At 33.4% G+C, this 12,796-nt stretch overlaps 1 protein-coding gene across 2 annotated transcripts in view; it reads left to right on the forward strand.

Annotated features, from left to right (window-relative positions):
* The first annotated feature begins 3,739 nt into the window (after positions 1 to 3,739).
* Positions 3,740 to 12,796, forward strand: part of LOC126772258 (uncharacterized) — a 347,965-nt gene continuing 338,908 nt past the window's right edge. For both annotated transcript variants that reach the window (XR_007669637.1, XM_050492546.1), the window contains exon 1: positions 3,740 to 3,973. Coding sequence is in view for 1 of the 2 variants with exons in the window: in XM_050492546.1 (XP_050348503.1) it covers positions 3,937 to 3,973 (37 nt within the window). In the remaining variant the exon portion in view is untranslated. The remainder of the gene's footprint in view (positions 3,974 to 12,796) is intronic.

The following is a 12,796-nucleotide window of genomic DNA, read 5'->3' on the forward strand; positions in this document are numbered from 1 at the left end:
TAGTTCAGTGACTGCTGAAATAGGAAACGGTCTGCTAACAACTGGACTGTGGCCAAAGTAAAGAAAAAGTTGTACAGCGACACAGGCGAAACCTTATGAAACTATACGACTGTGTTATTAAAAAAAATTACACTGTTGAACTTCAAATATTACGTTTAATTTAAAATTGATTCGATTTTTAAACAAATTTATTCATTTTGGAACGAATTATCGCACGTTTCACGAAAGACACTTGGCGAATGAGAGTTAAGCAGACTACGACCATCAGGATTAAATATACATTTTTTTTCTTGCTTTAAGTGTCTTAGAGGTACGGGCTCCTGCAAGCCCGTCTGGGCCTGTACTACCCATTCATCAGATATTCTATCGCTAAACAGCAAAAAGTATTATTAGTTTCTGGTTCGAAGGGTAAGTGAGCCAGTGTCACTACAGGCACGAGGTCATCTAAGTTCCTAAGATTGGTGACGCATTACTTACGCGACGCGACGTGTTTTATATTTTTCACATCGCCAATGCTTATGCGTGGTTTTAACTACTAGTCACTGGGTGACCCATTTGTCCGCCATCCTATATTATAAAACTGTATAGAAAATTTGTTTAACTTATTGCAAATCAGTAAGGTTATTGGCAAAAGTTGTAATTTGTGTTTTTTTTTGTTTTGTCTTAATTGGATTTTTAATATTAAATAATTAATAAGTAATTTACTTCAATTTGTAAGATTTTGTGTTTCATCTATGTTGAGATAAATTCGAGGTCAGAAATATTTTTGCTTAATAGTGTAAACAGTTTTATTAAAAATATAACACCTTATTGCCTCTAATGATGACGAGAGGGCTGGTTCATTTTTCGCCCAGAGAATCGGAATTGCGGTTCAAAGGGGAAATGCTGCTATCACTCTTGCGACCATTCCAGGCCAATGATTTGAACATTATCTATTTTTTAATTTGTATATGAGTAAGGGTTTATTTCAAATAGAAGAAACTGTGAATAAGGCAAGGGAAACGTGACAAAATGTCAGCAAGTATATTGTGAAAATGTCACGTCTACCTCCCTCCGCCTATTTAAAGCTCTTGTTATGCAAATATCACCTCTTATGGAAATACAACAAAATATGTTTGTATTATTAAAAAATATTAAAGACGATTAACTGCGACACAAAATGTACAGTTTTACAGCACCGGAAATTCGGCCTAATCTTAATTAAGGTAGAATTTCCAATTTTACACATATGACGCAAAAACACGACGACACAGCTTTTCACGAAAATGAACTATGTAGTTCTGATTTCATGAAGTTGATTAGAAATCTAAACTACGAATGCTTGCATGCTTTGATATTTTAGCCCTAGTCGTATGAGAACACAGCTTCAGAAAATAATAGTTTTGAATTTTATATTGCAAATGCGTTTGCTTTATTTTTTCGATCCGATTATTAAGATTGCACCAAAAAAGCCCGTGACGTAATATTTGTCGCTACGTCAGATTTACTTCAAAAGCTAAAAGAAACATTAGTGCTTCACTATATAATACATAAAATGGGTTTTTGCAAGACATCAATGACATAATTAAATATAGTAAGTACTAGTTACCGCCCGCGGCATTGAACGCGTGTGTATGTAAAATTCTAATATTAAGACGTGAAAGCGTAAAAACAAAGAAATAAACAACCTCATTTTCGCATTTATAATATTAAGTAAGAAATTTTATATTACTATTTAAGCCGACCTTCTAATAACAGAGGTATTAACTCGACTAAATTAAATAATATAACAATATTTTTAAAAGGTCGTTGCGCTTCACAATTTCTCCCGGTCTAAATTTACTCTATTGACGGAACGAGCGCGAATTTCATGTTCTCATATACCAGCATCAATGCATCCTCGAGGTACAAATGTTAAATATGAATATGTATCTATTTTGTGATCTTATAGTGCAAAATTATAAATTGATTATAATTTGAAAGCATGTCATATAATTCAGTGCGTAATTTAAAGTATATTCAGTAACGATAAATTGCCGCATCGCACTATTAATCTTGTATAGTGTAAGATATTTATCTGTAAAGTATAATAGTAAATTTATCGTTAAAATTAAATTAACCGAACATATTTATATTTCGCATTTATTATTATTTAAGTGATGTTATGAACTGTTCGAATTCGTTTTACGATTTGAAAAAAAAAAACAGAAATATTCTGTGATAGATTCTAGATGAAATGTTAACTTATATACATAGAATCGTGTTGTGGTAAAATTTATTAAGATTTAGAACATTTTCCGGTTAGTATCCGAATGTGACCGGAATGTGCAGGTTTATTCAGTTGTTTGCATAATTTTACCGCCTAGTGCAATTCCAAGGCTTAAATCCCCGGTCGGGCAAATAAATGGGTCATTCTAATGGGGGACTTTAAGAATCTTAGGCATAATGGATATCTCCATTTTTTACCGCGGAGCTGTGGTATTTTTGTATTTTTAACCATTGATGTGTGGGTTGAAAACACCAAGTTTTGCCACCTCTTAAAATTTTCCGCTCTTGAACTGGGTCTATTCGGCCTACAGACAGATTCACTACTGCTCTGTCTGTGAGGAAATTCTCAGTAGCAACAATTTAGAAATCTTTTACTCCGCTCGTTGGATTACAATAAATTCTTTCCGGTTATGTTGAATTGCCCCACTCGAAATATCAGAGTAAGAGGAACTGTTTGCACACACACTTGCACTGTACTATGCCCTGCATAGTTGGATTTTCCTTTAAGACCGCCATAACCGAAATTTTTCATGACAACATGAGTCATGATAATTTTAGAGAAAAACTACCACAATATGAGATAACAATATTGAATAGAAATGTCGATAAGTGTAAAATCAATTACACTATTGTAATCAAGAACAATAAACTCAACGTGCGTTCGCGGACGCCAAGCGGATCAACGTGTAAATATTAGCAGAAAACATACTATTGCAACGTTATGCGGTCAAATTATTATAACATTTTCTATTATTATTATTTCATTAATTGATTACTAGCTGCTGTCCGCGGCTTCTCTCGTGCGTATTAATTGACTACTACTTACTATTATTATAAAGTGGTAAAATTTTATTTTTAGTATGTTTGTTTCTAATAAATATTTTTGTTATATTAATAATTACTTACTTGATGTGAAGTTGTTTGTTTTGTTGCTTCACTTATATATATATAGATTAAGCATTTGGTTATTTAAAGGTTGTTACTACAAATTATGATCATATGAAACTTTGTAACCACAGAAAACTTTGTATGAAGGTATGTAGCAGTAGATATGTCCGCTACAAGATGTATATATATAATAGCTTAACTTCAATATTCTATGCTATTTTTATTTTGAAACAAAACCAAGCTATTAATTTAATTTAATTAATATGTCACTCCGAATAAATGTTTTGGCGACGCTCGGGGCTGAAAAAAAATGGGGCCTAACCCTGGGGCCGTGGATGCATGAGGTGAGGCCTCACGTCATGTTTCTAGAATGTTTCATACTAAATTTTCGGTGATAACCCGTGAAAGCACAGATAGAGTTACTTTCGCTTTTATAATATCAGCATACATAGTACAGTAAAGTACTTACATAAAAAAAAAATTAAATCACTTAATAAGACAACACTGTAAATGCGCTATCGTTAAACGATTAATGAAATAATTCATAGTGAGTATGTGTAACTCAGTTATGTCACTAATGCATAACTTACAAGAACACTCCCGGCTAGGTCGCTACGGCTCCCGTTAGTTAAGCGAGAGATCTACTCTAGGGTGGACGTTATACAGGTTTCACTTGAAATCGAGCGTGTTGAAGTTTCAAGCTGGAGTTTCAAGTTCATGAAGACAAAGTTTTAGTGATAAATTTACCGATATAACAATCAATTGCTTAAATTTACGGGATATTTAAACATTTTTGGAACCATGTTCTTTTTTCTGCTTACAACTGTTTTGATTGCAAGTAAGTTTTATTATTTAATGTTATTTGTCAACTATTTGTATGTTAAAATAATCATTAGAATATGTAGACGTTATTGGATATTAAAATAGTAAATTTATTAGCATTTGTTTTAAAATAAAATATAAAAATTTACTTAGAAACGCAATAATAATTATAAAAATATTTAGAACTTAAAGCTTAGAGGTTTACATTTTGATGCTGTAATATAATACCAATACGCCGCCTCCGCGTTTGAAGTGTGCAATATTCTTCATTACAAGAGAACGGGACGTTATGCATGCTTAAGGATCAAGACTTATGGATATTTGTTACAGATCCCATAATCACATCTAAACAAATTGATTCCGTCGCATTTCATTGTCTATAATGTTATTTGTTACACATTACAATAATATGTTGTTTATTATGTTTTTTTAACTATACAATGACGAATTCAATCAGTTTACTTATATATAATTAAGTTTGAAAAATATAATGAAATTATAATGATATTGATCGATATTAATATCATATTAAATTAAATAGTTAAGTGGGATTTCGCTTAAATTGAGTCTTGGGTATTGAAACAAATTAATAAATAATTTACGTTGGTATTACGTTATATCAATATCGATAGGCGATTCATATAAATTAAGGTTTCCATCTAGAAAGTTTAAGAATGTTTTATAATATAAGTTCATAATTTTACAACTCATCTATCTCCACATTGTAAGATTCTACTTAGGGTTTCTGTGTTTTTGCACCGATGTCTTGTGCGTGTGCGTGAATTTATCTACGTACAAACACATATACACATGTTTCAATTGTACCGATTATGATAAACCAACTTTATTAGAATTTATAGCATAAATGCCCAAAATTTTGATATGGAACAGTTTTAATAATTATTCATATATGGTTTTTTAATTTATTTTATCTCAAAATAGGTCGGCAGTAGTCACTAGATGTGACTGTGATTTTAAATTTTTAACGGTTCGAAAAAGGTACCACGGGCAAAAAATGCCTACACTACGATTGTAGAAAAAATAATGAACAGTTTTTACTTATCACGTTTTATTATTGATATTACTCGATTTTTTTTTTATTTTTTTTTTATTTTTATAGAATAGGAAGGCGGACGAGCATATGGGCCACCTGATGCTAAGTGGTCACCAAACGCCCTTAGACATTGGCATTGTAAGAAATGTTAACCATCGCTTACATCACCAATGCGCCACCAACCTTGGGAACTAAGATGTTATGTCCCTTGTGCCTGTAATTACACTGGCTCACTCACCCTTCAAACCGGAATACAACAATACCAAGTACTGCTGTTTTGCGGTAGAATATCTGATGAGTGGGTGGTACCTACCCAGACGAGCTTGCACAAAGCTCTACCACCAGTAAAATAGATAGTAGATTAGTATATTTTGGTTATTTTTCTTTTAATTAAAAGATGTCTTACGGAATACTTCACGATAATGCTACAAATATTGAAATTATTTTGATTATCTAAAAAAGAACTACCCGTTCTGTATATACGCTTGGATCTTAATACTTGTATAACAATATGTTTATACCAATTTCAATTCCGCGATAACAATACCTATAACTATACTTTCGATACTACAGCTGCCAATCATTACATAAAAACAAGAAGTAAAAATTAACTTTTCACACCCAAGTTTCCGACTCCACAAAGTCTTCCTGCAGCAATGTATTCGTTTGTAGCTGTTATTGTGTATGTGCATAGTAACTAGAATACGTAACGATATATGGCCTTACTTATGTTGCTTAGCGGCTGTTTATTGAAATAATGATTTCGCTCTTTCTGACATTACTGCGTTGATATTTGAAAGAAAAAGATTTTTACTCGATCGCGCTTCACGGCACAGCAGCCATTTTTTTAGCCAACCTAGCAATACCCAAGAGTTCACAGGATACATACTAGTCGCTCAGGTATGTGTGCTATTTTCGAAGATGTTAACCTACAGTACATTGAAATGACGTATGGTTATGTTTTACGTTACTTCTTGGTCGTCGATGCTATTCAACATAATGACGTCGCAAAGTAGGTTAGAGTTGAGCGAATATGCCGATTATTGCAGCGACCAAGAGGTGGACAAAGCAAACAGGGAAATAGAAGATAATTTACATGAAGTTAATATGATGATATACGCGTTATCGTCATGTTTCGTGATGGAGAAGGAAATATTAATACTTCAAAGCCATAAATATATAATATAATACATATGTACGCATACACACATGCAAAGCGGTCGCACTCGTTAAGAACCCACAAACTGAAAGCTTATAACGTAAATTAAGCCTTGGCCCTAATTTTTTGTTTATTTTAAATCAAAATATTGTAAATTACCGATTTACCATAAACATTGACCTTGTATATATCCTTCCTTTTTTATTTAATTTACTTCATAAAATAAATACATGTTTTAAGCATTGCAGCGGGTCCAAGCTCACTTCGGTAGTAGCATCTTCCTATATAGCTTATATAGAAAGATACATTATCGATATATTAAATGAATCGACTGTTCAGAACTTATTTATAACAACATTACTAGGTGGTAGGGGTTTGTGCAAGGTCTGGGTACCAAATATTCTACCTCTAAACAGCAATACTTATGTAAGGACCTAATATGATCCGGCCGCAAGACACACATATGGCCAATGATTATGTTTTATGGGATTTTGAACACGGTATATGTAAATGGATTTGTTATTTATTACCACAATGTTATACGTAAACAAGAAAAAACGTTGAGTCTGTGTGATTTCATGAAGAATTTCAGCAATGGCTCATGGCTACTCGGATGTCCGTAAGGCAGAATATTCCTACTCTGTCTAAAAATTTGAAAATCTAAATCAGTGGATATCTTCAAAAGAGTCCAGCTAAATATTCTGAAAAAGAAGTTGACATTGCTTTGCCAATGAAGACAAAATACTGCTTATTTTGTCCTTGAAAAACCAGAAGTATGACTAAATTTTTATGTGATCAGTGCAAAAATCCTATATATGGTGAACATAAGTCTAGTACTTATTCTCAGTGCCTTTAAGGTTAAATTTGATTCATTTTTTTTTAACTAGCTGCCCGCCCCAACTTTGTACGCGTAAATTAAGGATTTTAAACCGATTTTTTTTCATTCAATATGGTATAAACATTTGCCAATCGATTTGTTCGCCCAGACAGTAAAGTGCTAATTGAAGTCCTCGTTGGTCTAATGGCTAGATAAGGCCAGAGACCCGGAGGTCCTGAGTTCAAATTCCTGGTCGGGCCAATAAAAAGTTATTCTCAATAGCAGCCCGGAGTCTGGAAGTTGGTAGTGTGTACACTTCCGTGCCTCGGAAAGCACGTAAAGCCGTTGGTCCAGCGCCTGAACTTTTTTCGGTCGTGTTGGATTGATGTCCCATCGGAATATGAGAGTTAGGGAATTCAGAGTGCACTATAATATGTTCTGTGCAGTTGCCTAATCTCTCTTGAGATTGGCCGCCGTGGCTGAAATCGGTCTGGAGGACCATTTCCATATACTGATATATTTGATGCGACAAAGAGGTTTCAGTAACTTGTTCTTGTTAGGTCTCCATGTTTCCATGTTTTTCACGTGTCATTGCCGTCTTATCGGATTATGAGAGTTAATTAATAGAGAGTGCACCTGTGTTTGGCACACACTTGTGCACTATAATATGCCTTGCGCAGTCAGTTAATCTCTCTTGAGATTGGAAGTTGTACGTTCGCCCCACATTATGAGACAGACCTCTTGAAAAAGGTGGTCCGTTATTTTATTTTTACCACCACTCATATACATTGACACAATAAAAAAATATTAACCATCCCTTCCATCGCCAATGCCTCACCAACCTAGGGAACTAAATTGTTATATGAAACCGAAACACAACAATTTTTCAATGAACACCGCGGCATTATCATACCAGTCCTAGCTTCTAAACGAAAGGTAGTACAGTAACAGCCTGTTAATGTCCCACTGCTGGGCTAAGGCCTCCTATCCCTTTTAAGTAGAAGGCTTGGAGCTTATTCCACCACGCTGCTCGAATGCGAGTTGGTAGAATACACATATGGCAGAATTTCAATGAAATCAGACACATGCAGGTTTCCTCACGATGTTTTCTTCACCGTCAAGCACGTGATGAATTATAAACACAAATTAAGCACATGAAAATATAGTGGTGCATACCCGGGTTTGAACCCACGATCATCGGTTAAGAAACGAAACGTGCGATTCGAATAATTTAAAGAGGAATTTACATGTAAAAAAATTCCTAATATATACCTGATCCTCAATATATGCCTTCAATCAGTGCATACGCCAAAACGTCGTGTGAATCTTTCCTGTAATATATAATAAGGTTATCTTTCTAGGGTTAACTAATTATGAAGTAAACAACGTTGATTAGTAAGGCCGATAAATGTTTAATACAAGCAACACTCAGAGCAGTGACGTTGAGTGAGATATTACGATAGGTAAAACAATAATTAAATAAATATACATAAGATTTATACCTCATTAGCTTATTAAATAACATATACTATATACTACATCTAAATACAAATACTATACTAAACCATTATAAATTTGCCTTAATATTTTCAACATTTCATATTAATAAATTTAATGTTAACAAAACAATAAAATATAAGGTGTGGCAAATAATGAAAGGACGACTTTGCACAGCTTAAGTTGCTTTAATTATTAATTAGAATGTTCACTTCAAAGTCACAAGCTGTATATATGGCTTGTGACTATATATATATGTGTGTGTGTGTATGTGTGTATATCGTTGCGCTAAATATAATTAATTATTATAAAGTCGTTATCACAAATATCATTGTAAAATAATCATTAATGTAACTTTATAAAAGCCCGCCAAAATACCTGTCATTTAATCCGCAGGTAAAAATGAATTATTATTATTATGAATTCGTTTCACAGAATATGCCATGCAAATTGTCATTATAATACATTTTGAATGGTATGTTTTTTCGTTTACACAGTCCACAATATCCTATTTGACTGGTAAATCATACTTACCTTATATGTATGATGAGCCATAACTTACTAGAATGGTACAGGCTTAGTTTTGGGATCTGGAAGCCGCAATGTTATATTAACGTGGTTGGTCCCCAATGATCTTGATAGTAATGAATTGAAGTAAGTTAAATAGAGGATATACAGCTTTGGTCCATAATTTATGCTAGATTAAATAGGTATTCCACCAATGAATCCGTTCGTTCTGATTTACGAGGTTTAGCTGTTCAATATCAAATTTTTATTTGGCTGTATCATAATATCGACATGCATATTAAACTGATTTTATAAAATAATTTAATAAGAGTAAAACAATGTTACGCTGTTGTTATTTCATCGTAAGGTGCAAATATTATTTTGTACCAAATTTTGGTTATAAAATTTTCTAGGTTGCCTTTGGTTAGACTAATCTCTATGGGATATTTATACCAACTCCTTGCAAAGGAATAATCCAGTTTGGTTTTTTTTTGGACTCGTTATATTCTGTATAACAAAACCAATGACTTTAAACGATCACATTCAGGCCATTTCCAATAAAAATTATAATTTTGTTATAACTGTTAAATCTATAATTGTTATATTTGAGATCATCTAGACATTCCGCTTAATTTCTTTCACCGCTTTTTTTCAAGTCCAAAGTTCATTTGCAAACAAGCGAAAGACGTGTGTGGCTGTCAATAAGAAAGTGTAAATATTTCAATAAGCTTTTGGTGCTTACTACATCTCATTTCCTCAAAAAAACACATCTCATGGCATATGTCACCCATACCAAAAATATTTATTTCTTAAAGCAACGGTGCTGTTGAGGCGAGAGGACTACGGATAATGTTTGCGTGGGTGAAATCTGAAATTTCGCTGGCTTTATGCGCGCTCTTAAATAAGATATATTGTTTTAAATAATTTTATTTGTGAACAACTTTTATTGCGTACAATTCGTCTGTGTTTCATTCGCCGGTCTTAGATTACGTTGACAGCTTATAAAAAAGTGTAGGCTTCATTGCGTCTATATATAAGGATAATAATAATAACGTCTTTCAGACCGATTTCGGTCACGGCGGCCAATCTCAAGAGAGATTAGCCAACTGCGCAGGATATATTATAATGCATAAGTGTGTGTGATAACACAGGTACACTCTCTGTTCCCTAACTCTCATAATCTGATGGGATGGCAATCCGATACGACCGGAAAGAGTACAGGCGCAGGCCTTACAGAGAGCGTATATTAACAAAATATTGACTTCAATTTAAAATAAAATTATTTATTTTTTCCAGAAATTAAGCGCAAGAGACATGACTTTACGCTACTATTTGTTACTTTAAATCATTACATTAAGGTAGGAACACGAGAGTCTTTACCAATTACCAGGCAAGTAGGCACTGCGATTCTATGTGCTTAATTTGTGAACATCGTGTCTGCATGTGTGCGATGATCTGCGTGCGTATCCATTAATACACATTCGAGTAGTGTAGTAATAAGCAACAAACTTCTCAAAAGACAAGGACACTGTCCAGTAGTGAGTCATTTAAAAGCGTTTGCTTTACTACTTTAATAATTATATTGTTCCGTGCTACAAAATATGTATTGATTCTATCATCATTTGGCGCATTAATATTGAATCGTGTGGTTAGGGTGTATTTGTAGTAATCTTTTGTGTCGCTGGCTACTCCCACTGGCTTAATTTTAATGAAAATTTAATGGTGTATACTAATCTCATATGTATGAACAATGTATTCGGCGGTTTTTATTTATTATATAAAAGTAAAAATATGACAATTATTTTTTTATAATTTATTAATGCCTTTAATAGATAAAGATCATTGACAGTGGAAGGCGCTTTATTCATAAAACCACACAAATCGTAGTTAATGTCAACGCTAACGAATAAGTAAAAAAAAAACTCTCATTAGGCACATCGATCACATCGCGAGTAGGTAGTAGGTAGGTAGGTAGTAGTATAATTATTAATATAAAACATGTAAATGTCCCACTGCTGGGGTAAAGGCTCATCTCCTTGAGAATATTTGGTGCTTTTCCCATCACGTTGCTTCTATGTGCGTTGGTCGGTACACACGCAGATTTGTTCACGATGTTACCTTCAGCGCTTAGCACATGAATTATAAGCACAAATGAAGAACATAGGAATTCAGTGGTACTTGTCCGGACTCGATCTCGGAATACTAAATACCGGAATAATTCAATAGGCCTTCTCGCTTTGACTTGGTGTCATATAGATTTAGAAATGCTTAATTACCGATAAATAATACAAATAATTATTATAGAAAGTGTTACTATATGGAATGGCGCTTATAATTTGAGTAGCATTTCTTCGTTAAAACTTAGATCATCCTCTCAAGATAAAAAAATATATAATTGTTTTTTTAAATATAAATTTTTGTTATAAGTGACCTTAGCTTGTTCTTCAACTTTCCAGACATTTATAAGTATTTTTAAAATATAACTTGTTAATTTTGTATTCTAGATAATTAGTTTAAAAATCATTTGTTTATTTATAATCTATTTGAAATGGTTATAAATAACGTTTTTGCTAAACCATGTCACCGTGCGATGATAGCGTAAAGTAAATAACGTACGTTTGTTATTTTCAAAAGCAAACTAGTTCATTTTGTTTTGTTATAAAAAAAACGTAAAGATCTGTATTTATTTTGCGAGCTTGAATCAACAGAATGATCGTGTGAAGAATAAGGTGTAACTCCCTTTTCAAATACAATTTTTTAAAATCCTTCGTTAATGCTAAATACTAAATGACAACTTGTCTTAAAATTTGTGCTATACAACCTTAATGGTTGTGTTGATAATAATCAGCTGGTCAGGATAGTATTTTATAAAGAGTTATAGACGGAATTGTAATTACTTAATATGGATTATTAACATACATATGACTTTTTTCATTGTGCTCTCAATTGAATTGTTAGTAGAAAGAAAAATAATAAGGTCTTCCTAAACGATTTCGGCGGCTACGGGTGTATGAACTCAGCTAACATTCAAACTCTGGGGAGCTTTCAAGAATTTCTGGATGGAAATACTAAATATTCTTTTATGTTCTATGTTTTGAACTCAGGATCTGCAGTCTTAAAATATATAATCATTAGACCAACGAGGCAGACATGTGACCAACACATTATATACTGATTATTGACTGCCTCTTTGGTCTAATGGCTAGATGCAAGGCCGCAGACCCGAAGGTCCTGGGTTCAAATCCCAGGTCGGGCCAATAAAAAGTTATTTTCAAAAGCAGCCCGGAGTCTGGAACTTGGTAGTGTACACTTCCGTGCCTCTGAAACCACGTAAAGCCGTTGGTCCAGTGCCTGAACTCTTTTCGGTCGTGTTGGATTGCCGTCGCATCGGATTATGAGAGCTAGGGAATACAGAGTGCACCACTTGTGCACTATATGTCCTGCGCAGTTGCCTAATCTCTCTTGAGATTGGCCTCCGTGGCCGAAATCGGTCTGGAGGACCATTTCCATATAATGAAATATTTGATGCGGCAAAAAGGTTTTAGTAACTTGTTCTTGTTAGGTTCACTCCAAGTTTCAATGCCAAAGTGGAAACTTTATTGGCTTTTGTGAGACTTATTTCATTATCAAATGTTTATGTACTATATTATGCTGTATGTTTTAATTTATAAATAAATAATAAATAAATTTATAAATAAATAATAAATAAAGTAAATTCGAAAGATGTAATAAGATTGGGTTATATAATACAAAAATAAACTTTTCGAATCCGATTATTAGATTCCGATTCCAGAGATAAGCGCAT

Source organism: Nymphalis io, chromosome 12, assembly GCF_905147045.1.
Source record: "Nymphalis io chromosome 12, ilAglIoxx1.1, whole genome shotgun sequence".
NCBI lineage: Eukaryota > Metazoa > Arthropoda > Insecta > Lepidoptera > Nymphalidae > Nymphalis > Nymphalis io.